The sequence below is a fragment of the Oryctolagus cuniculus genome, chromosome 7, assembly GCF_051225735.1.
Source record: "Oryctolagus cuniculus isolate XC-2025 breed Fujian yellow rabbit chromosome 7, ASM5122573v1, whole genome shotgun sequence".
NCBI classification, from domain to species: domain Eukaryota; kingdom Metazoa; phylum Chordata; class Mammalia; order Lagomorpha; family Leporidae; genus Oryctolagus; species Oryctolagus cuniculus.
Window position 1 is genome coordinate 132869231 of NC_142873.1, and position 24191 is coordinate 132893421.

The following is a 24191-nucleotide window of genomic DNA, read 5'->3' on the forward strand; positions in this document are numbered from 1 at the left end:
ATTTCCTTTCAGTTCCAAGTGTAGCCTCCCATACTCTGTGACACGGGCCTGCAGCTCTGCAGACCACATTACCCCCTTGTCAGCTGGCTCTGACAGTGAGGGGCACTAGAGGGAAGTTGGAGGGCAGGAGAAGTGAAGACTTCCTCCTCCCTGCACCTCCTAGGCTTACCAGCAACAGCCACGTGGCAACAATTGATCCCAGCTCCAACTTATTTTCTGCATCCCCAGACAAACATCTTTGTATCCTCTAAGAGGGCCCAGCCCCAGCCAAGGGCACCTCCTTTCTGATCTCTGAGACCCGACACCACAGGCTTCCTCCTCCACAAGCAGAGGGCTCTGATAACCCTGGTCTCTCCACTCTTATGATCAAATTATGCATGCATTTCAGGTTTTGGCACCAAAATAAACTCATACTACCTTGTTATGACATGTCTGAGCAGGATCCAGTCTAAGTACTTGGATGACAGCCGTTTGAAAGGAGTGCCTATCAGAGCAACATGGATCCTGCTAATCTGACACGAAAACAAACATCAAATGTATACGAAGCTTTGGTGGAAGAACGGTGAAATCACTGACGCTTTATGAAGCGTTTTAGGGGCAGTGTCCAAAGAAATCCACAGGTGTCGAGTGGATAACTCACTTTAAGAAGGGACTAGAGGAAGTCGAATATGAAACCTGCAGTGGCAGACCCAGTGCATCCATTTCCGAGAAAAAGATGAATCTGTTCCTTGCCCTAACTGGAGGGGACTGGTGATTAACAACAGAGACAAAAAGTAAGCACCACAGGCATCTCGAGCGGCTCAGCGTATTCAATGCTGACTGCACACTTTAGGTACCGCACATTTTCCCTCAGTGGGCACCAAAACTGCTGCACCCAACTCAATTGCACTTCCCATGCATAGGAGTTTCAAAACAGCGGGACTAAGGTCCTGAAGCCTGTCTTCCGAGAATTATTAACAGGGGAAGAAGCAGGGCTTTCTCAGTATAATCCTGACGATAAAGCACAACCAAAGCAACGGCTACTGGGAAGTGAAAATGGCTCAATCGAACGCAAAGGCTAGGGCTACAGGTTATGGATTTGGTTTTTGGTTTTCTTGGATGCTCAAAGCATTTTGCTTGTTGACTTTCTGAAAGGCCAAAGGACAATACCATCTGCTTATAGAAGAGTGGTGTGAGAAAGTTAGCCAAAGCTTTATGGAGAAGTGCAGGGAAAGCTTCACCAGAGGGGACTCTGCTCCTCCACACTCCTGCTCGTTCCTCTCATCAGACAGGGACAACCTTCCAAGTTTCAACAGCAAGCCATCGGGCATCCACCTTACAGTCCCAATCTGCCTCCTTCTGACTTCTGTCTTCTAGTCTCAAAAGACCTCAAAAAGTCTCAAAAGGGCGCTCACTGTCCCTCAGATAATAATGTAAAATTCCCAGGACTCTCTTTCTCCAGAAATGGACTAACTGTCTGGTAATGTTGCTGACAAAGGTGTCTTGAACTTGATAAAGCTTATATTGAGAAATAAGATTTATCTTTTTTGTCTATTTATTTTTTATTTGACAGGTAGAGAGACAAGGAGACAGAGAGCGCCCATCTGCTGGTTCATTCCCCAATTTCCTGCAGCAGCTGGGGTTAGGCCAAGCCGAAGCTAGGAGCTGGGAACTTCATCCAGGTCTCCCACATGGGTGGCAGGGATCCATGTACCTGGGCCATCACCTGCTGGCTCCCAGGGTGTGCGTTAGTGAGAAGCTGGAATTAGGAACAGAGCTGGGACTTGAGCCCAGGCACTCCTAGGATGTAGATGAGATGCAGGCATCTTACTCCTTGGGCCAAACACCTGCCCCTATTTTTTCCCTTTTAACTCCCTTTTCCATGACTTTTTGATGTCCTCCTGTATTCCTGCAGCTCTAGGAGTGGCAGCTGCTTCTTGCTGTTATTTTTTTCCCTCCAGCTCATCTCTATGTTCTCTGTTTGGTCTCTCAGCCCTCCTTCATCAACATAACCCCTTATCCCTAGCAAGTTCTCTTCGGTGAAAAACCTAGTGTTGTTTTTGTCATCCTTACTGGACCCTGACTGACACAAACTATTGGGAAAGTGGTAGTCACTTTGCACTGGTCATCATGAGAGGTCAACCTGCCTGTGAGGAAGACCCAACCAGGAGACGGATTCCTGGCTTTTTAGTGCACTGGGCCACTAAGTTTCCTTTTTTGCTTAAACCACATGGGGTTGGGGGGTCTTTGTTATTTAAGACAAAGAGTTCTCATTAATCCAAATCTCCTTGTCTCCACTCCAAACCAGGAGCCTATGAAAAAAAAACTGAAACCAACCAACCACTTCCTACTGAAAACTTTAATGAAACCAATAAGTTAATAAGTTAACAAAGTGAGGTACTTGCAATATCCAAGAACGGGGGGAGAGGGGAGGGAACCTTGATCATGGAAGGAGGGAGGGCTTCTTCCCAGGTCTCCTTTGGTCATAGGGTAACCCCAGTCTCCTGCCCCTCTCTGCAGCTCTGTCTCTGAGGGGATCCAGGGGTGGCTCTATGGGGACAGTGCAATGCAGGTGAGGACAGCCAGGACAAGCGTCATCCAGGGCACGATGATCACATGCAGAGGGCATGTTGGGGCAGAGGCGGGGCACCATGGGGCTGAGTGAGATCCCACTCGAGCCCTGGCACTGGTGCATGCAAGTCCCCAGTGTGAGATGCAGGCAGTTTGGCCTCAGCCCCTTGTTCCCAGGCACCTCTGAGAGGGTTACCATCCATCCACTCCCCCTTACCCTCCTGCCACCCTCAATGGCTCTGCAGAAGAGGAGCAAGGAGGTAGGGATATGAGAACGGTGCTGGGGCCTTGGAGTGGATGGGGGCTTACGCCAGTACAAGGGGCAGCCCGTGGCAAGGAAGTGGGCGTGAAGGAGGGAGACAGTGCATGCGCCCACCGGCCTCTCTGTTGGTGTAGCTGCTGGACGCAGTATTGTTCTCTCTGAAGCCGGAGCGACTGCAGCAGTGGGGGCAAGCTCAGAGTCTGTGGTGGTGTGCAGACCCCGGAGGCCTAGCCTGAGTTGTACTGTGGGGGGTGTTGAGGAGGGCTCTGGGGGGCAGCAGAGGCAGCAGTCAGGGCTCCTGGCCCAATGAGAAGAGCTTCTTGAAAAGAGGCACTGGGAGAGCTCTGGGGTGGGGTCTGGAGAGACAAGGGGTCGCTTCCAAGCTCCCTCTCCTGCCCACACTGGTGGTGGGGGGCGTCTTCCTCTGAGTGGGTGTCACCTAAAAGGCCCGTCCCTGGCATCCGCTGCAGAGGCTGGGAGAGGCTGCGCGGCTCTGTGCTCGGGTGGCCAAGTGTGTGACGCGAGCATGAGGGGCTTGTGCATGTCTGCCCGAGTGTGCCCTCCCCTGGAGCATCCCAGGGGAGCTTAGGGGAGAACACAGAAACTTGTGCTGTCAGTGGTATCGGGAGAGCCAGAGGGGAGTGGCCACCCAGCTGGAGGAGGGAGCCCCTAGGAGGCCACACCTGCAGAGGGGGAGAAAAGCCCAGGCACTGCCCTCCGGAGAGGGCGGGGAGAAACAGGCCCCATGCTGGGTGGGGGCGGGGTGATAAGCCAAAGAATGGGGCTGGGGGTCATGGCTGAGCAGCCTGAGACCAGCTACTGCTGGGGGCCCATCTCCCAGTGGGAGGGGCAGAGGGACCCCATGGGGGTCCTCAAAGTTGCATATTTAACATAGTTTGCATATATGGTGCCCACCTGCCACGCGGCAGGGTCCTGTGCTTTGTGGGTACCTGTGCGGGCACCTCGGGCCCACCCTCAGAGTGGGGTGGGGACTTGGCGGGAGGACTTCCCTGCTCTGTCCAAAGGGCAGGCCGGAGACCTCACCTTGCATAGCTGGAAGCTGGGTCAGGGCCCAGGGCCCCCGGCGCCCTACTCCACTCCTGGGGCCGCGCCTCGGCCAGGCGCCAGGCGAGCCGCTTCGGGCCTTGATGGAGGGGGCACTGGGGGGGCCCCCGAGGGCGCGCGGCGGCCGCGGCGCTGCCCTCCATGCGGCCTGGCACCTCGCGCTCCTGAGGTGGGGGCATCTCGCCCACCCAGGCAGCTCAACACTGCGTGTGGCCTCTCCCCGCGGGGGAGCGAGTTCAAGTAAGAGAGGAGTCCGAGGCCTCGGGAGGCGGGCCCGGGAGCCGCCCCGCCCCCGAGAAGCCCCTCAGTCCATGTTGGTGCTGACCGAGCGGGAGATGCTGAGCGTCTGTGCCGAGACCGAGATGTCCTCGTGGTCCACAGGGCTGTGGTAGTCGGAGGTGATGTCGGGGTCGAAGAGCGGCACTTGCACGGTGCCCAGGCTGGCCGAGGTGCCAGAGCGCAGGCAGCGCGAGTAGAAGCCCAGCAGCAGGTCCAGCTTGTGCTCGATGGACTGCACCTGGGGGCGTGGCCGGAACAGGGCTCGGTCGGGGGCGGGGCCTGGGCGGGGCAGGACTTGTAGGCGGAGCGCAGAAAGCGGGCGGGGCCTGGTGGGAGGCGGGCCTCGGCAGGGCAGGATTTGAGGGCGGAGCGCAGAGAGTGGGCGGGGCCAGGGCAGGGCTCCCTGGGAGACCCGCGTCGCTACAGAGCAGGGCGGAGCTTGGGCCGAGCACTGGACGAAGCCGGGAAGCTGGGGCAGAGTCCCGGGGAGACCTTTACTTGTGATTGATTGGGATTTGTGATTGATTGGTCCGGGAGAAAAGGAGATAACTGAGAGGCGCAACTGAAGGGTGTACCTGGGGTTTAGGGGGCTTAGCTGAGACCAGGGCAATGCGGGGGCGGGGCTTAGCGGGAGGGCCAGCCTTTGGGGGCGGGGCTTCTCTGCGGGTCGGGGCTCGGCCTAGCTCGGGGCTCGTGGGCCCGCTGGGGCCTCCCGGGTGGGTGCTCTGGGCTGCGGCTCTGGGAAGCACACCCTCGCCTTGTGTGGTCTCCGCGGCCCTCCAGAGCTTCTCGGCGGAGGGCCAGCTCCGCGACCGCGGCGAGCCGCCGTCCTGCACTCACCTGCTTCTCCACCTTGACCACGCGCCCCATCATGCTGATTTCATCCACCGCCTCCGTGTCCGGGGGCCCCTTGTCGCCCTTTTCCCGGGCTTTCCGGTCCGCAGACCCCCGGCCCACAATCTGGTCCACCCTGCGGGTAGAGGGAACTGTGAAAGGGCGCGGACCACCAGAACGCTGGGCTGCCTGCTGAGGGGCCAGAGCCTGCCCTGGAGGAAGGGACCGGGCACGAGGCTGGGCTGGGCGGGAGCTGGCTGAGCAAAGGCAGGACACGGGAGTCTGGGAAATGGGGAGACACGTGGGAACGTCAGTATAAGGTGCGCAAGTCTATAGCCACTTTTCTGCTCTTCTCAAGGAAGTCGGGGAAATGCTCTCTCCACTCTACCTCCAGTTCCTTGCCCCCTTTCTCACCCGGGCTCCAGTCAGGATTCCATGGCCACCAGTTCACCCGGGCCACGGCGTCAGGCTCCCAGGTGAACTCCATGTTGCTGTGGGCTGGAGCTCACCTCTCAGCTGTCATTTTACACGTCTGATCGCCCCTTATCTCGCAAACACTTTCTTCACTTGGATTCCCAACACCCCCACCCCCACCCTAGTTCCCCTCCTCCCTCCCAGTCCCTTTGCTGGTTCCTCCTCTCTCTCCACAACCTCCAAACCCTGCAGACCCCAGTGCTCATGGCTGGACCTCTCTTCTCCAATTCCTTCCACCCACAAGGTCCTGTCTTCAGCTCCACGATTTTCAATTCCTTTCTGTATGGTTGACACCAAATCTTTCTCTCTGCCCTATGCCTCTCCTCTGAACTCCACACTCGCGTATCTAGCTGCCGGGCCAGCCCTCCAGTTGGACACCCACATCACAAACCCAGCTGTATGAACACTCCTGATGGACAGCCACTCCGCTCACTGCTGTCTCCCTGTCACTACATGGTGACTCCATTTGCGTCTTGCTCTAGCTAAGGATGTCCAGGACTCCGTCCTTGGCTCTCTTGTGCTCCATCAGAAAACACTGTTGGCTCTAACATCAAAATGTATCCAGATCTGACCACTCTCCCACCTGGTCCTAGTGCTCATCACCTCTGGCCTGGAGGGCTGGAGGAGGCTCCTCACTGATCCACCTGCATCCACCATTCTCACCACAGCACCTGAGGATGGTCCTTTTAAAACAGCTCAGATCTTATCAGTCCTTTGCACAAAGCCCTCCAAAGCTTGCATCTCATCTTGGAGGAACGCCAAGGTCTCTGCAGTGGCCTATGGGGCTTTCATACATCTAAGTGCTGTTAGCCCTCTGACCTCATCTGCTGCCTCTCTCTCTGCCCAATACATCACCCTGGCCTACCTGCTGTTCCTAAAAGACTACTCCAGCACCTTGTCCAGCTCAAGTCCTTTGCACCTGCCGTTCTCCCTGGAAACTCTTCAAGCAGCCTCCTTTTTTTCTCACCCCCTTCCATTTTCCTCAGATGTCAGCTCCTCATCTACAATTGCAAACCGTAATTTCTAACCTTTATTTCCCCCCTTAGCTGCACTCATCCTCTGCGGGACAGCTGTTTTGCTCATTGAGTTCTGTTTCCTCTGGAATGAAAGCCCTGTCTTCTGTTTTACTCCCCTCCCCGTGCCCACCGTCTGCAGACAGTGAAGGCTCAGTGACTCAACTTCTGGAGGGAATGAATGCATGCATGCATGGGTCATGAAGATGCAGGCCTGCAGAGGAGAGGGGCAAGGTGTGACTGTGGGCATTCTTCCTTGCTGCCGGGTCTAAATACGACACGCAGGAGGGCTCCAGAGGCAAGAGCTGGCCACTGAGGCCAATTTGTCTCTCCGCCTGGGACGTGGGAAGTCCTTTAGGCGGATAACTTCAGGACCAGGACACAGGCATTCTAAAGCAAGCCCGCAGGCATGCGACCAACGGGGCTGGCACACAGGACCCACCTTGGGTGGCTGTTCAGCCTTAGCGGGGGACCTGCTGAGGCCGGAATCCCGAGTGCCGACAGTGGCCCCTAGGGGGCGCTCAGGACTCCATCCAGGCGCCAGCTGCTCCGACCTCTCGCGCCTCCCTTTCCCCTCCCTGCCTGGGGCCGGCGCACGCACCGAGCCTGCAGACTCTTGATCCGGCCCAGCATATCCAGGTGCCCCGCCGAGTACTGCTCGATGACGTCCTTCACGTCGTACGGTCGCAGGGTCTCCTTGAATTTCCGTTTGGCCACCAGGAACTTCAGAATCCTGCCGGGGGCGGGGGGGGGGGGGCGAGGAGGGGGAGGGGCGGCTCAGAGGGACCGGCCTCTTCAAGCAGGGGATCATTTCCCAGCTACCTGCTTGTCCAGCCCCAAAGCACCTCCTGCTTAGGCCAGGGCACATTGCCTCCCTTGCTCCCATCAGGCTCCCCGGCTCCCCATCGCCGCCAGAGGGAGGGAGGGAGGGAAGGGGGTGGGAGGGACGGAGGGAGGCTGGTTGGTTTTAAGGCGCCTGAAGGTGCCGTGACATTAGCCCGGTAGCACAGGGTCTGTGAACTCTGATTGTTGGTGAGAGCTACGGGGAGCAGAGCCTGCCCTCGCTCCCCAAATAACTTGTTAGCACTGCTCTGCTGGCCCCTGGGTGGTGCTGACCACGCCCACTAAGTGGATTTCACTAAGCTGACTTCAAACTGTCTGGAGCTGCGGTCTGAAAAGCATTGCTCTAAAGAAAGTCCTGGGGAAGCAGACAGATGGAGGCCAAGGAGGGAGAGAGGGAGAGGAAGAGAGAAAGAATGAGAGGCCCAGGAAGAAAAGGAAGAGGACACAGAGACCCCGAGATGCAGGGGAAAGCAAGTGAGGCAAGATGGGCAGATGCTGAACCACAGCTATGGGGAGGGGGGCACACAGCGAGAGATGGCGTAGGGGGAGCAGCAGAGAGGAAGAGCAGGGAGGGACTGGGAGGACACTGCACCTGTGAGGAGCGAGGCCGTGGGGGCAGCCACACCCACTGCCCGCAGGAGCCAGGCCCTCCAGACTCCAGGAATGAGAACAAGGCCTGCTGGCAGGGACAAGCCACCTGCTCCCCAGGTGGCCTTGGCCAGCAGAGCAGACCTGGACGGGGAGCAGCCATGGCCGACAGGCCGGCAGGGCCTCTCACCTGACGGAGCGGATGACCGTCTTCACCGCAGGCATGACGTCATCCACCGTGAGCTCACACTGGAAGCTCTTCTCCTCTGCTGCCTCCTCCGAGGGGCCCTCTGAGAAAATAGGGTCGGCCAGGGGGTGGCAGCCGAAGGGCCACGCCCATCAGAGGGACTGATAGGAAGACAGAGGCCCAGAGGGGTCCCAGAACCTTCCTGGGGGGCACAGGCAGACCAGCCTCCTGCCTGGGGCAGCATGCCCTAGGGTACTGGGTGCCCATCTGCCCCTGGGGCCAGCAGGGTAAATATCTGCCTGGTGCCAGGTGCACGGGAGCTGCTTTAGGGCACTTCCGGTCTGTCCTGGGGCAAACGCGTTGCACACGGAGGCCCCAGGGGTCCCGTCACACAGGACAGCAGGGCCCCGGAGGAAAGCCGCTTGAGGCTCTGCACACCACCCGGCAGTCTTCCCCGTAAGCTCCAGTCCTGCCGCTGGGACCGGCCCTTAAAATCAGCCATTCCTCCCCACATGCCAGCAACTGCTCTGAGGCTGGTGCCCCACCCGGCACAGCCTGGAGGCGCTCTCCCCGCCCCACAGGAGCAGGGGGCACGAGGCGGCAGCAGCCCAGGCTGCTTCCAGGAGAGGCAAAGGAGGTCCCGGGCACCAGCCATGCCCAGGTCCTTGGGGTTCTGTCCCTTTCCAGGAAAAGGCTGTCTGTGCTGCGGGCCAGCGGCATCTCCAGGGTAGTGTGGCTGGGTTCCCTCCCTCCAGGGCCAAAGGGGCTTCCTGTTCCCATCCCCCATCCTCATCCCCGCACCCCCACCTTTCCCCACCCAGGGCCCTGAAGCATGTCCAAGTTGGGAGAAGTCTTCCCAGGCCCTGGCCGATGCCCCCATTTTCCGGAAGAGGACAGTGAGACACAGAAGGGGGCGGTATCTTGCCCAAGTCCCCATGCAAACGACAAGCAGAACTAGAACTCAAAAAATGATGTCTAACCATTAATAAGCAGCACCTCCATGCCCCCTACCCCAGGTCCACAGCCTCAAGTCAGAGGGCTGGGGGCTGGGGGGAGGGGGGAGGGGGGAGGGCAGACAGCCTGCACTGTGGGATATGAGCTCGGCCACGCCTGAGCTCAAAGATCTGTTTCCACGTCTCTAAAGCAGGGATAAACACAGAACCCACTTCCCCGCAGAAGCCAATGAAATAATCCAGTGGCTGGGTGCGCAGTCAGGGCTCCTCGTGCATGGACCCGAGCCCCTTCCAGAGCACATCTGTGAGCAGCTCACTCGTGTCAAGCACTTAGCGTATTCCAGAACCTCTCCTGTCTGCTTTCTTTGGATTATTTCATTTGATCCTCACAGTAATCCTCTGACGTAGATGCTATCGTTGTCCCCATTTCCCAGATGGGGAGGAGGAGGCCCAGAGAGCTGAGATCACTTGCCCAAGATAAGTCTCAGAGCCAGAATTCAAATTCAGGCAGCTTGGCTCCAAAGCCTGTGCCCCCAGCCACCACCAATGCCACCCTCCACATACGCACCAATGCCCATTTGACAGCAAAGCAAGTATCATGGTGCCCATTCTACAGACCAGAAGACCAGTGCCCAAGGACAGTCAACCTGTTGCAGAGCTGGGAGCAGAGCCGGGTCTTTGTGCCCTGAGCCCAGGGTCACCATCCCCGCCACCCCCAGCCAGTCCTGGGCCCCGGACCTCCAGAAGCTCACCCTCGGCAGAGGTGCGGGGTTTGAGTCTCAGAGAAGCTCGGAAGCGGGTGCGGTCGTTGAAGCTCCAGCTCTTCTGTACCTTGGTGGGGCTGGTGGCCTCGCCCACCTGCTCGCTGCTGGGGGAGGTGGGCGTTGGCGGAGGTGCCAGGTGCTGCTTGGAAGGACCCGTCCGCCGCTGGGAGCTGCCCATGCGGATGCGGTCTTTGATGCCCATCCGGCTGCTGGCAGGGTAGGGCAGGTGGGGAGAGAGCCAAGTTAGCAGGAGCTGGGAGCAGGCGGGGGGAGGGAGGAGGCGGTGAGTGGGGACAGAGCTGACTTAGAGCTAGGGGCGGCTATGGGTCTCAATTCCCCACCGAGCAGAGACAGAACAAGGGTGTGGAGAGGGCCCCCCCTCCTACAAGAAGTGATTCGGGGTCACCCAGAACACATTCCCTCCCCTCCCTCCCCCCATCCCTCATTGCCCAAACAGATAAGAGGTGCTCAGGAGACAGATGTCAGAGTGGAAGGAGTAACAGAAACCCAAGATGGGGCTCAAAGAGACAGACAGAGGGTGGAGATCCGGGCCTGGCCCAGGTGGGTGGGTGGAGGGTGGAGGTGGCGACCCCTTTGGGCACAGGTCGCTGAGGGCCAGAGAAGCTCACCTGGCCACGTACACTGAGGTCTGCTGCTGTCTCCACTGCACACAAGGGCAGACCGTGTGGAGTGGGGAGTGTGGTGTGCACGCTTGCACGGGTACCCATGTGCACACGGATACTGGTGTGTGTGCATGTGTGGGTGTGTCCATCTTTATCTTCCTCCTTTCCCTAACTGCTGGAGCTCACCAACCTCACACTGGTCGGGTCAAGGCTTTAGTACCTGGTACAGCTGTGCAGGTAGTACAATGCCAAGTAAGTCTATCACACAGACGTCTGTGCAGGGTAACAGCCGCTGAGGGCCTCTGGCTCCTGGGCTCACGTGGAGGCCATCACATGCCTGGTGCCTGCCCTCCCAGTGACAGCCATCACCTGATCCCCTGTTCCGTGGTCTCCCCTGCCTGATCTCTGCCCACCTGGACCAATGTCCGGCCCATGTGGTCCCAGATCCCCCCTGGATCCAGGTCACTGAGCCCCAAGTTTAACATCCTGCCTGCATGCCTGTGAACACACACGAGTGCATGTGTGTGTGTGTGTGTGTGTGTGTGTGTGCTCAGACGTCCCTTCTCACACCCAGCTCCCCACCACAGCCAACAAGCCCCAGATACAGACAAGTTGGGGGCTGTTGCAAGTTCTCCAGGACAGGCTCCGGTCAACTAATACCTGGGAGGGTAACTGTGTCCGAGGGTTCAAGGGCCATGTTATCGCTGCTTGGGGTGGGGGTGGGGGTGTAGACCTATGCCCTTCGGTGGCACTGCTGCCTCCCCCAGCTGAGGTTTGCCACAGAGTTTGGGGATGGTCCCGCCCCAGATGTCTGGGGTCCTGGCTCAGGAGAGCACCAGACAGTCTCAAAGGAGGCCGAGGTGGGGCAGGGGCTGGCAAAGGAGACTGTGTCACCTATTCTCGGGGACTTTCAGATCAACGGTTGAGCCGAGGACAGGTTCTGGTTTCGGGGTTGGGTGGGAGCCAGGGTCTCCCATGCCCAGGGCATGGGGTCGAGCCATGGTGCTGGAGTAGGGGTGATCACGAAACCAGGGGCACCTTCAGGAAGGCGGCCAGGATGCAGGGCCATCCTCAGGGGGTGGGGCCTCTAGAGGGGAGAGGTTCTAGGTCAAGGCCTGGGACCCTAGGGACCTCTCAGAAGGGAAGGCCAGGGGCGGCTCCCGCAAACCTGCATGCTCTTTGCTGGCCCAGGCCCGCCTTGATGAAGCCCCAAGATTCCAACCGAAGTCAGGACGGCTTCCCAAACCTTCCTCTGCAGAGCCATTCCTGCGGGCTCGCCTCATGCTGGCAGGCACCCCGCACCCCACCGCCCGCCCCAGGGCCGTGCAACCTTGCCCCTATCCTCCGCTCCCATGGGCAAGAGGAAGAGAGGGGCAGCCAAGGGCCTGGAACTCCGGATCACTGCACCCAGCACTCCTACAGTGGCTGCCCGGCAGGGAAAGGGGTGACCTCCCCGTCACGAGAAGTGTGCAAGCAGTGCTGAGCCTGCACTCAGCAGGACTTTGGGAAGAAGAAGTTCGGGGGCTTGCTTGCGTGGGAGGCCTTGAAAGGCCCCTTTTCAGCTCGCATTCTGCAATGGCTGAGGCTGCTTCCAGTTCCCGGGCTCGGTAACCTTGCAGCCAGCCCCAGGCCCCACGCTCCTCTTGAACGCGAGGAGACACTGTTTTCCCAGGAGCGGCCCTGGATTCCAGCTCCTTGGGCAGGGCCCAGAAAATGGCTCACCCCAGCCTCTCCGGAGCCTGAAAGCTCGAAGAAAATGGAAAGCAAGCTGGCACTCAGTGGGCAGCAAAGAGCTCGCTCCCTCCCCAGGCTCCTGAGCGCACTCGGGGGTGGCAGGCTCTGGCTTTGCCATCCGATTCTACAGAGGTGGAAAGAGGCGGCTCACCTGAGGCCACAGAGCACTCCCGCGGGCAGAAGAGGACAGGGAAGCAGCTCTGACCTCAGAGACGGTTCTTCCTGGGCCGAGTACCTAGACGAGGACTAGGACTCTGGCTGTCAACCTGGGGGGGTGGGGGCGGGGGTGGGGGGTGACTTTGCCCCCAAGGGACATTTGGCCACATCTAAGGCACTTTGGCTGTCACCCTGGGTGGCGCTCCTGGCATCATCTGGACAGAAGTCGAGGGTGCTGTCCTACAAGGTGTGCACCAAACTCTCACCACACGGACGGACCCAACCCAAAGCGTCAGTGGGGTCAAGGCTGAGAATCTGGCCCAAGAGGCCTGCTGCCACCTAGGAGGAGGACAGGGTGGGCTCGGCGGGGGCTGCTCTCTGGGGGAGGGGAGCTCTGGCACAGGCTGTCCTCTGACTGTCCTGCCAAGGCCAAGTGCAGCGGCTGGGGGGCAGGCAGCCTTCCCCAGGGACCTGCACACAGGCCTTCTCTTCGGGGGCTGTGGAGGCAGCCTCCCTGCTGGCCTCTGCCCTGACCTGGCCCCTCCTGTCCCTCGGGCCCAGCCCACACAGCCCACCCTGCGTCTCCTCAGCCTCCCCCACAGGGAACGCCCCTTCCCTGCAGCCCTGGTTTGTTCCCTAGTGATTTGGGTGATCTCACTGCCCAGCATGCCACACTGAGTGCGGCGCGCTTTCCTGGGGCCAGGCACAGTGTTAGCAGGCACAGGTCCCACTGTCATCTGCATCTGGCATAAGGAAACCGAGGCCAGTGGGGCTTTTCTCTGATTTGCTCAAGAACCCGTGGGAGGTGGGTGGCAGCCAGACGTGATCCAGAACGCACACTGCTGAGCAAGGTCATCTCTCGGCAGAAGCACGGATGGGCGGCCCGGAGCCCTGCCCCTCATCTCCTGCCATGGGCCTCCAACCCACAAAGCTCCAGAGGCGGCTCTGCAGAGTGCAGAGCTCCTGATCCCAGAAAACACCAACAGCCTGAGGCTCACACTGGGGTTCCGGGTTCTTCCTGACCCAACTCAGTCCCGGTCTCAGCCCGATGCCCATCCCGGACCTGGTAGGCCGGGGCTGCAGGCTCACGGCCACGGCTCTTCCCCTACTGCCTGGCCTTGGCCTGTGCTGCCTCCAGGACTCCTCCAGGGTCCCTCTGGGCTAAGTGCCTGCCTCAGCCCCACAGCCCCTCTGTGTCCTCCTCCTGTTGCATCACACAGCGTGGCAGTGACTCTCTGCAGCTCTCCAGACACCATGTTTAATTCATCCCTGGGTTCCTAGTGCATAGAGCAGGCCCTGGCCCGGGGCAGGTACCAAGGAATGCTGGTGATGCAGCTAAAAGAGCCAGGGCTCCCAATCTAATGAGGAGCTGTCCTTCCCAGAGGCTCCTGGGTGGGCAGTGGGGAAGACTGGAAGCTAAGCCCAAGGCCCAGCAAAGGTCAAAGTGGGAGGGACATTCAGAGAGCCTCTAGTTCAATCTGCCCATCCCACGGAAGGGAAGCAGTAACTGGGCCCAGGTTACACAGGGAGTCATGGCAGAGCCAGCGCACATCCCCAAGGCTCCTGCAAGTGTCCCTCGTGGCCCACCGGGCCCGCGCCCCACACTCGGCAGAGGCATCCCCAGGAGGGCGAGGGGCTTGCCAGGGCCCCAAGGCAGACGGCAGGCGGCAGGCACATGCACCTTGTCCTTGGCCCATCCTGTCCCCGTCTCCGGCCCCGGAACTGAGGGGGGCCAAGGGCGAGCGGGGACAGGAGGAGCAGGTGAGGGGGTACCTCGGTCTCCAGCTGGCGTGGATCCGAAAGAAACTCCGTTTATTACTAAACATCTGGCTGGAAAGTTGAGAACAAGACACGAACAGAGGTTAGTGGGAAAGGGGCAGGTGGGCGGAGCCTGGGGAGCTGCCGGGATGGGGCCGGCCTCCTATGGCTGGTGGCAGAGAAGACCCTCACCCCAGTCATCCTCTAGCCCCGTCTCCAGAATGCAGAGGGCCTCACGCTCGGCACGGGGCTCTCTGGAGAGCGAGGCAAATACGCAGCTTCCCAGATGTCTTCTCCAGAGAGGCTCCGCCTGCGCGCCCAGGGAGACGCCCGGGCACCGGCGTTTTGAACAACGCCCTGGGATGCCGACACAGAAGCTCAGGAGGCCAGGCTTGGAGAACCTCGTTGCAAAACCCTAAAGAGCGCAGGTGCTGGCTCTGGCGATGGCAGCCCCTGGAAGCCTTGGCCTTTAGCTCTGCGTCCTGGGAACAGGCTCAGTCTGGATCCACTGCTGAGCGCCACTGGAGGCTTGGCCAGCCAGGTGTGTGTGTGTGTGTGTGTGTGTGTGTGCGTGCTGGGGTGGCATCCTGGCTGGGGCACTCACCCCATTGGGCCCAGACAGCCAGGATTAAGGACACAGCCATTCAGCCTGAGCCTGGTGACTGAAGTCGATGTCATAGCTGAGCCTCTTGGGTCCCCGGGGAAGAAGGGACCCTCCACCACCATCACCGCAGTCCGGTGCCTGCTACCACCTCTGCTCCAGTGCCTGCTACCCAGGCAAGGAGGGACCAGAGCCAACCGGAAGCTCCGAGAGGCCTGGCTCAGGCCTTCAGGGCAGAACCTGCTGGGTTTGTGCTGTGCGCTGTGGCGTGCTAGGGACAAGGTGGCTATAAGGGGCTTTAGGGGTGGAGCCACACCAGGAACGCCCCAGCTGGGTCAGTCATGCTTCCCTCGGCCCAGCCCCAGACCTTTCCACCCACTCCCTGTGCAGCCTCACTGAGAACGGGGAGGGGCGCTGCTCCCTGCGCCCCCTGCACCAGAAGTCCCCTCCTCAGGCCCCCAGCCCCTAGGCCTTTTCAACCCAGAAACTCTGAGGACCCGGAGCCCCCAACTGGCCTCACACGCTGATTTTCCAACAGGACAGAGTCCAGAGTGACCTGCTGACGCTCTCAAGGCCACACCGCGCCTCCTCCTCGCTCGCCCCTCCTCCCTGGGTCTGGGCCTGGGGCTCAGAATGGCGCATGAGGCTCCAGGCCAGGGGTCCCCTGGTTGGTTCAGGGATGAGGTGTGAAAATGAAACAAAGAGATGAGGAAAGGATGGGGAGGAAGGAGGACACCTGGCCCCTGGACCTCAAAGCTAAATCCCTCCAGGAACAGCCCCTGCTCGGGCGGGTGGGCTTCCTTCTCCACGCATGCCTGAGACCCCACCATTCGCCTGGGAGGAAGCATTGTTCCTTTGTTCTTCTTTCAAGACGGGAATCATCCAGGAGAGACAGCTCAAGAGGACAAGGACTTCTGGGAGCAGCAGAGTGCACCTTGGCAAGGAGCAAGGGACCTCCCAGGAGGCCCCTGGGGGCTGAGCAAAGCTGGGGACCGCGGCTGTCTGAGACCAGAGTGCTCATCACCCGGCGAGCTCATGTAGGGCCCACAGCAGGCTCGGTCACAGAGCTCTCTTCCCAGCTGGCATCTCGCTCCCCAGAGGCGAGTTCAGGGCCAAGGCCCTTCCAGAGCCACATGCCGGGGGTGGGGGGATCCCTGCCCTCACACCCCAGGACAGTGCCCACGATTACCTGAGCCGTAAGCACCTGTGGCCAGCGGCCTCCTCCTCTCTCCAGCTTCCCGGAGGGATGGGGGTGCAGGGATGGAAGAGTGAGAGGGACGTGGAAACAGAGAAAGAAACAGGACAATGGCATGAACGGAGGAGGTGGTGGGAAGGGATGGAGTGGACCTCTCTCCCACGTGGACCCTGGGAGCCCCAGCCTGGCCTCTCCAGAGAGACCCTCGGTCTGTACCTGTCTGAGCATCTGAGGTCACCTGCCCAGGCCTCGTCACAAGGCCTGGGCGTCCCCCAAACAGGCCCAGACACCCACGTAGTGGCTGAAGGCAGGTCTGAGAGAGGATGAGACAAAGAATGGAAGAAGAGGAGGAGAAGCAAGAGGAGGTGGCGGCCCCGGGGGCCCCTACCTTTCCCCAGGGCAGAAGGAGGTGCTGCCTGGCCGATGGCAGGTGGCAACGGGTGGGTAACGGGAGGGCGCTCCGTCGGGGACCGGCGCCCGCCGCACCTCCAGGGGCCGGAGGCCCCCATTGCGGGCCCGTTGCACGTGCTCAAACAAGAGGGCCAGCTCTCTGCAGGGGAGGGCGCTGTCAGCAGCAGGCAGGGCCCAGGCACTACCCCTCGCCCGGTGGGCCGTGAACCCCAGAACTCAGATCCTGCCAGACCCTGCCTCCCTACAGGGCCCCACAAACCCTGCTGGCCAGGGCAGGTGGGGTGGAGTGGGGGTGAGGGTAAGGGGAGGGAGACTCGTCTTTCCTCCTGCCCGTTCTGTACTCAGGCTTTGGGAACTCCCCGGGGGCGCCAGGTATGGTTGTGCAGGCTGAGCACAATTCAAGGGCACCTGCACAAGGCTGCAAGTGGGAGCTCAAATCCAGCTCATCTGTGCTGGTGCAGCCAGCAGCCTGGACATGGGGCTGTGCTGCCTGTGGCAGCCCCGAAACCCTTCCCTCCCAGTGCAGCACGGCTCCGGAGCTCGGGCAGAGACGGAAGCCGAGGGGGTGGTGGACCCAGCTTCCTTCCCCTGTGGCGTTCACTCTGCCACCAGCTTCTCAGAGTGGCCCTGGAGCAGGAGGCTCTCCCTAGCTCCCAGGCCCTGTCCTGTTGCTGTAAGCCAGAGCACCCTTCTCTTGCCTGCTGCCTCCCCATTGTATGGATAAGGAAACTGGGGTCCAGGGAGCAGGAGGCACAGTGGACCCAGAATCTCCAGACCAGGCTCTGTCCCTCTTACGGGGACCCAGACCCCACCCTGCCCCACCCCTTGTCTTCCCTCCCCCTCCCACCCATCCCGTTCCTAACAAGCCAGCCCCCACTCCACTCCTCTGGCCTTGACACCTCCGGGTTGCTGCTGGCAAAGGAGGCTTCTTCCAAGGTAGCCACCCCCGGCTGTGCCAGGTGGAGATGGGGGGGCTGATCCCGGGAGCACCCCTCCCGCCCCTCCCTCCTGCTCCTCCCTGGGAGGGAGCAGTGGGGGGGCCAGGTGCAGGGGTGGCAGGATCACCCAACACCTGCTCCTGGAGAACTAATGAGGCGAAGAAGGCGCCCGCAGAAGCGCTGAGCACAGCAGCCTGGCCCCGCAGCGCTTACTGCTGCCTGCCTGCCCGCCCGCCTGTGGGACTGAGCCGGGCTCCGCCATCCTCACTGCTGCCTGAGGGGCTGGTGGGCCAGGCACCTAGCCACACGCAACTCTGAGGCTATTAATAATCCCCTGCGTGCAGCCACCCCCATGCAGTCACAGCCTGGCCCGGGCCAGTGGGCCAGACCCTCTTCTGGGCTGCAAGGCTGCGGCCTGGCCCAGGAAAAGTGGGTGCACAGTCATGCACAGGCATTCTGGGGCGGGCCCCGGTGCCCGGGCCTGGTGCACATGTTACTGCCCATTCTGCACCCTCCGCCCAGCTGTAACAAGTCAGGCTGTCCCCAAGAAAAGATCCAGAGGAGAGGCGCCGGCTGTGCCCCTGCCCTGGGGGCACCACCTAGCTGTGGGCACGGAGACTGCAGCACTCCAGAAGCCAGGGCCCAGCCAGTGGGGCAGGGCTGCTCCCCTGCCTCGTGTCCAGGCACAACACAGTGGGGAAGGGACACTCGGGCTCCAGCACAGCCAGTCCCAGACGCTCCCTTGGGAGCTGTGCCCCACTCCGCACTCTCCAGGGCAGAGTCCCTTGTCCTCACTTGTCCCCCATCCCACCCCACCCCACCCCCAGCAGGGCCTACCTGAAGGACGGCAGGAGGCTGTCGTAGTAGTACCAGGTGGCCGTCAGGTAGGCCCGGCTTGAGTCGGTGGAGTACAGGCGCCACGCAGCCTGGTGGGCAGGGAGTGTGGGGGCGACATGAGGCCTCCCGGCCCCTGCCAGCCCTCTGCCCCGAGAGAACCCAGGCCTAGGGCCAGCTGAGGGTCCTGCAGAGCCACGGGCTGGTTTCAATTCCATCACCGTGGGCAGAGCCAGGCAGGAAATTCAGGCCTTAGGAGAAATGACTTCCCCAAGGCCACAGAGCAGACACAGCATCAGAGCCAGGGCCCTTAGAGGGGTAGGAACCAGCAGGCCAGATATGGGTTTTTGACCCCAGCTCTGCCCTTTGTTAATGTGGGCAATGTAAGTAAAGTTTCAACACCTCAGTTTCTCCAGCTGTAAAATGGGTCTAATACTACTTATCCAACATGGTGTTATGCGCATTAAATGGACAAATGTAAATCAAATGCTAAGCTCAGTGCCTGGCACACAGGAGGTACCTAATGCCAGATTCCCCTATTACACACGCATGCTTATCTCCCTTATCACATTTGATAGCTATTTGACAAACATCACTGCATGTGTGATGAACATCTTTCTCTCCCCTAGATCACAAGCTAGGTCTTGGTTACTCTGTGTCAGTGTGTACAGTGTCCAGGGAGTGAGTGGTGACTGAAGGGATTATTATTACTAATAACAAACCCACGCCTTCTTTCCCAGCTGCCCACCACTGCCCATGGGCATACTGTACTAAAGACCTCTGGAGCAGGACAGAAGCAGGTCAGACGAAAGGAAGGACTGACCCTCTCCCTCCAGGTAAGAAGAAGAGCTGGGGAGGCCCTGTGAGTGGAGCCATCAGCAGGGGCAGGGAGACTTGGAGGCTGCTGGGCAGGACAAAGCGGAACTGGGCCCTGGGTGTCTCCCCTTCCTTGGGTGCCCCTTGTCCTTATGGGGCTGCCATTGCTGACCTCACCGGCCAGGCGCCTGCCTAAGACAAGAATATTTTTACTTCCTGCTTGCCTAGGCCCCTGGCTCGGGCTGGGGAGCAGCTGCCAGAGCTGTCTCATTAATTATGGGCACCACAATACCAGCTGTCTCTCGGCATGGACAGTGCCAACCGCCTGCCCCTACAATGCCCCCTTGGAAGGCCAGCTCCCAGGGGACAGTGGCCATTGTGCCCCAAGGGACACTAAGAAGAAAAGACTGGGCTGGTTGGCTGGAGATAGCGGGGATGGAGAGGGGAGCTCCATGCTGGGGAGGGCAGATAAGGAGAGCTGGACTCAGGCTTGGCCTTGGGGGTCAGGCAGTGCTGTGCTGGGGAGCCGGCAGAGGTGGGCTGTGCCAGCGCTCCCAGAATCACCTCCTGCCCACACTGCCGACCCGTCACAGGGTCCCAGAAAACCAAGCCCTGGCGTTACAGTCAGCATGCCCCCCACCCCAGGGAGCCTGAGACCACCCACTCCTGGCTTCCCAGCCACCCCTCTGCTGCTCCTTCTCTGCCTCCTTGGCCAGCTCCACTAAGCCTGCCCAGCTGTCCCAGGGCTGGCTCCGCCTACATGCCTGTGCTCATGAGACTAAGGACTTAGGGCGCTGGGAGTGGCACAGGCTGAGTGACCACCACACAGGTGACGTCTGGCAGACGCCTCCTGTGCAGGCTCCATGGCGACCCAGCTCATGTAGAGTTGGGGCTGGAGTCAGCAATCGGGCAGCACTGCCCCACCCCCAACTGGCCACTTGGTGCGGGCGAGTCTCTGACCGTCTCGGCCAGCAGCCTAGCTCTGTTTGTGGGGTCACACCTGTTCCGTCACACTGCCCCGCTCTGCCGCGCTTCCTGGGCGTACCTGGATGAGGTTGGCTGCTGGCATCCTCCGCTTTTCAAAGTGCTTTTGCCGGTGCTGTTCCTGGACCTTCAGGGCGAAGCCGGAGCCTAGGATGCCCTAGGGCAATAGGGCATGATTGGGGGTGGGGGTGCAGGCAGGGAGCAAGAGGCTGCCAGGGTGTTCCCATCACTGCCCATCGAAGACACCCACGCAGCCTCCCCCTCCAACCCGGCAAAGGGGGACTCACGGCTGGCAGGGCGAAGAAGGAGATGCCCAGTAAGGCGAAGCCAGCGGCCAAGACCCTGCCCAGCCACGTGTGTGGGGTCTTGTCACCATAGCCGATGGTCGTCAGCGTGATCTGGAGACACAATTGCCTTTACCTGCAGGACTGGTCACGGGACCACCCCCAGGGCTGAACTGTTACAGGAGCTGGTGCAGGGACACAGATGGGTTCCCCGCTGGTCGGTCAGGGGAAGGGCTACAAGCCACCAAGGCTTGAGTGGGAACAAGAGGTCCACTCCAGCAGGTTGGGGGCTAGCAGGGGCACTGGGCAGAGGGGGCCCAGGCCTGGTGTGACGGACAGAGACAGGCCTGCTCAGCCCCGAAGCCCCGAGTCAGGAGTCACCGCGGGCAGACCTCGAGAGCTCCCCGGCGAGGGTCCCAGGGAGAAGGGTGGCCCCTGTGGACCCTCACGCACCGTCCCCCACCACAGCGAATCGGCGTAGGAGGAGAAGTCGGAGTTGGCGTCCTTCTCGGCCAGGTAGACCAGGAAGGAGGCGAAGATGAGCACCAGGAACCCGATGTACCAGGCGGTGATCAGCTCCTGCGGGGACCGCGGAGGGAGGGCATGAGGGACCGGCGGCTCTGGAGGGGATCAAAGAGGCCCACCCCTCGGAGCTCCCCGGCCCGCCTGGCTCTCTCGGCTCCTCCCTCCAAGGAGACCCTGCCCCTGGCCTTCGTGAACCCCGGCTCTTCCTTTGCTGGACTCTGCAGGGCCCACCGGCCCTGTGCAGTGCCTTCAAGCTCCGCCTCTCCGGCCCCGCCCCAGGGAACCTTCAAGCTCCGCCTCCCAGGCTCCGCCCCTCTCCCTAGACCCCGCCTCCGGTTTTGGCCCGACCCCGAGGCCGCGGCCCTTCCCAACCCCACGGAGCCGCCGCGGCCTGAGGCGCTCCTCCCCGGGCAGCCCGCGCCCCCAGCCCCGCAGCGCACCTTGCTGTGCGCGTAGACCACGGAGCCCAGCAGCTTCCAGGTGCCGCCGCGGCGGTCCATGCGCACCATGCGCAGGATCTGCAGAAAGCGCATGCTGCGCAGCGCCGACGTGGCGAAGATGTTGCCCTGGGTGCCCGCGGCGATGACGGCCACCGAGGCCACGAACACGATGAAGTCTGCAGGGCCGGGGGTGGCGAGGTCACAGCCGGCCCCGGAGCCCGGGCCACCCCGCGTCGGGACCCGGGTCGGGGCGCTCCCGGAGTTGGGGCGGGGACGGGCTGGGGAGGTCCGCGGCAGGTGTGTCGCCGGGGTGAGATGGGGAGTCCGCGGATTACCGATGACACAGAAGGGTTTCCTGGCGAAGCGGAAGCGGCCCTGCCATCCTCGGTAGCGGCAGCAGCACCCTGCCGACCACACCCGCACGATGTACTCCAGGCCGAAGACCACGATCATCACGAATTCCTGCGGGACAGCGCCGAGCTCCAGTCCCCACCCCGGCCGGGGGCCCGGGGCGCAGCGCACTCACCTCGCCAGGAGGTCTCTACTTCACTTGGATAGAGCCAAGGCGGCTTGCAGAAGGCAGGTGCGCCGCCCCCCTCCCCGCCCCCACCAAGGAGGCTGAGAACTCAGGTCTGTCCGCTCTTTCCTGTCCCCAGGAGTCATCTGGTTTTCCAGCTCCTCATCCCAGACTCCCTCCCTCTGGGGGACCGAAGGGCTGGCTGCCAGCCATTCCCCTCCAAGGGGCTTTTATGTGGTGGTGTTTTGTTGTTGTTGTTTAAGGACAAAGATAAAATCAAAACAAAAATAAACTCAGCATTGCGGCACAGGGGGTTCAGCCACGCAGGCCAGCATCCAATACTTAAGTGCTGGGAGTGCCACTTCAAGTCCCAGTTGCTCTGTTTCTGACCTAACTCCCTGCTAATGCACCTTGGAAGACAGCGTAGAATGGCTCAAGTATTTGGGTGAAGATCAATCTCTCCTTCCCTCTCTCTGCTTCTCCCCCTCTGTCACTCTGCCTTTATTTGAAAGGTAGAGTGACAGAGAGAGAGGGGAAGACAGAAAGAGAGATATTCCATCCACTGGTTCACTCCCCAAATGGTACAAAGGCCAAAGTGGGATGACCAGAAGCCAGGAGCCAGGAGCTTCTTCAGGTCTCCCAACAGGGTGCAGGGGCCCAAATACCTAGACCATGCTCCATTGCTTTTCCCAGGTACATTAGCAGGGAGGTAGATTGGAAGTGGAGCAGCTGGGACTTGAATCAGCTGCCTACATGGGAGGCCAGTGCCATAGGTGGCCTACCTACAGACTTTACCTACTACACCACAGCAAAAGCCCCAGTAAATAAATCTTTTAAACTAAACAAATAACCCTCACCAGGCCAGGGGCAGTGTTGGCAGTTTTTGTCCTGAGAAGGGGTGGAGCCTACTCACTTCGATCCTGGGTCACCCTAAGCCCCATATTGTGGCAGGGGGAACCCTCAGTACCTGCTATAAAGCAGGGCTGATGCCCAGAGGGACCAGCACAGCCAGGCGATCCCTGAACCACAGGAGAAGTCACCCTCCACCTGCGGCCCTTGGTGCAGAGGGGCTGCCTCACACAGGCCCCCTCCGACCTGGGTCCCCGCCCTCACCAAGATGAGGAGACACTCATTGGCAAGTTCCTGGTGTTCCTGGATAGTGGACAGCACGGACAGCACCAGGCAGCTGAAGACCAGCAAAAATCTGCAATTGCAACGGGAAGGAGAGGGTTAAATTACTGGAGGAACGGGACAGCCCAGGAGTCTCTAGCAGGGGCTGCACTGTTGGCGGAGGGAGGGGGTATTATTTGGGGGAGACTTCTTTCGCAAGCAGAGCTGGGGTCCAAGTTCCCTGGAGTCATGGCTCTGTGCTGGCCACCAAAGACAGCAGCCCCTAGTCGTAGGCTGCTGGACTCACAGAAACCTCAGGACCCTCACAGCTGCCCTGGCTGTAGCGGAACATGTGGGCTCAAGGTGCCTGGTGACCCTCACTGGCTGACCTCTGGGGCTCAGGGAAGGTCAGCGGCGGAGGGAGGGACCCCCTTCCCAATGCATTCTGCAGTGGCAGGAGGGGACCCCTGCCCCCCGCTGCCCACAGGGGCTCTTCCGGAAGTGAATATTGAGACCGCTGTGGGAGGAACAGGGATAGGGAGCACACACGCACGAAGGGAAAGCTGCAGGGGAGTGAGGCAAGCAGATGGAGCTGGCCCTCGGCCTGAGTGCCCCCGCCGACAGGGGGAGACCCAGGCGCCCAGGAGGGAACCTTGGTCTCGAACCTTTCCCTCATTTCCAGTTGTGAACACGAAGAAACTGGGGCCCAGAGAAGGAAAAGGATTCACCCCCGGTGGCCCAGTGTGTCCAGGACAGAGCAGAGATTAGAGCCAGGGTCCCCAGTTTCCCAATGAATGGGAAGAGGGAGAGGGCATGAGCTGATGCCTTGGAGAGTACTGCAAGTACTGGGCCCCCAGAGCAGAGGCGTGGTGAACATGCACCTGGCATGGAAGAGACCCCAGCGGGAGTGGGCTTCCCTGGGAATCTGTCCCCTGTGGCCTGACCCACCTGTCCCAAGTCCCTGGGCTTCTGCCCCGCTGCTAACACTGCACAGCACCCCCCATACCTCACTGTCCGAGCCTTTGAGACTCTGCTCGTCTTTCACTCCCACCCACCCACTTGCCTCCCTGGCTGCGGCTGGAGTCACTGTCTACATGGCTTTCCGTGGTGCCAAGGGCACAGACTCAAGGTCAGACAGGGCGGGGTTTGTGTCCCAGGCCTGCTGACATCTGTGGTTCTGGGAAAGCCACCTGCTCTCCAGACCAGTCTCCTGGTCAGTAAAGTGGGCTGGGCGGGAGGAAAGATGGGTAGGGTCGAGCTCTGCTCCGGGCCCAGTGGCAGCTGTCCATCGGCCACGGGTGTTGGATGAATGAATGAGGAAGAGGCCTCCTTGGCCAGGTCCAGCCAAGAGCTGAGTCAGCAAACACCAGCCATGGGAGAGGCGGGAAGCAGAGCCCAGGTCCTCAGACTCACTAATGAACCACAGGGGAGGGGGCTTGCGACTGGAGGCCCC

General features: G+C 60.7%; 1 protein-coding gene across 6 annotated transcripts in view; it reads right to left on the minus strand.

The window, feature by feature from the left end:
• Positions 1-2323: 2323 nt before the first annotated feature.
• KCNQ4 (potassium voltage-gated channel subfamily Q member 4) overlaps positions 2324-24191 on the minus strand; it is a 52312-nt gene continuing 30444 nt past the window's right edge. Inside the window, exons 2-14 of one of the 6 annotated variants that reach the window (XM_089337433.1) lie at positions 22742-22832; positions 21447-21573; positions 21112-21287; positions 20600-20725; positions 20150-20260; positions 19924-20019; positions 18066-18154; positions 14099-14155; positions 9801-10021; positions 8099-8198; positions 7079-7210; positions 4997-5126; positions 2324-4394 (exon numbers count right to left, since the gene is read on the minus strand). In XM_089337433.1, the coding sequence (XP_089193559.1) occupies positions 4182-4394; positions 4997-5126; positions 7079-7210; positions 8099-8198; positions 9801-10021; positions 14099-14155; positions 18066-18154; positions 19924-20019; positions 20150-20260; positions 20600-20725; positions 21112-21287; positions 21447-21573; positions 22742-22832 (1669 nt within the window). In that variant the 3' untranslated portion in view covers positions 2324-4181. Of the gene's footprint in view, positions 4395-4996; positions 5127-7078; positions 7211-8098; positions 8199-9800; positions 10022-14098; positions 14156-15873; positions 16430-18065; positions 18155-19923; positions 20020-20149; positions 20261-20599; positions 20726-21111; positions 21288-21446; positions 21574-22741; positions 22833-24191 lie in introns of those variants that run through there. The other 5 variants (XM_051857876.3, XM_051857875.3, XM_051857877.3 and 2 more) reach the window with 5 other exon arrangements.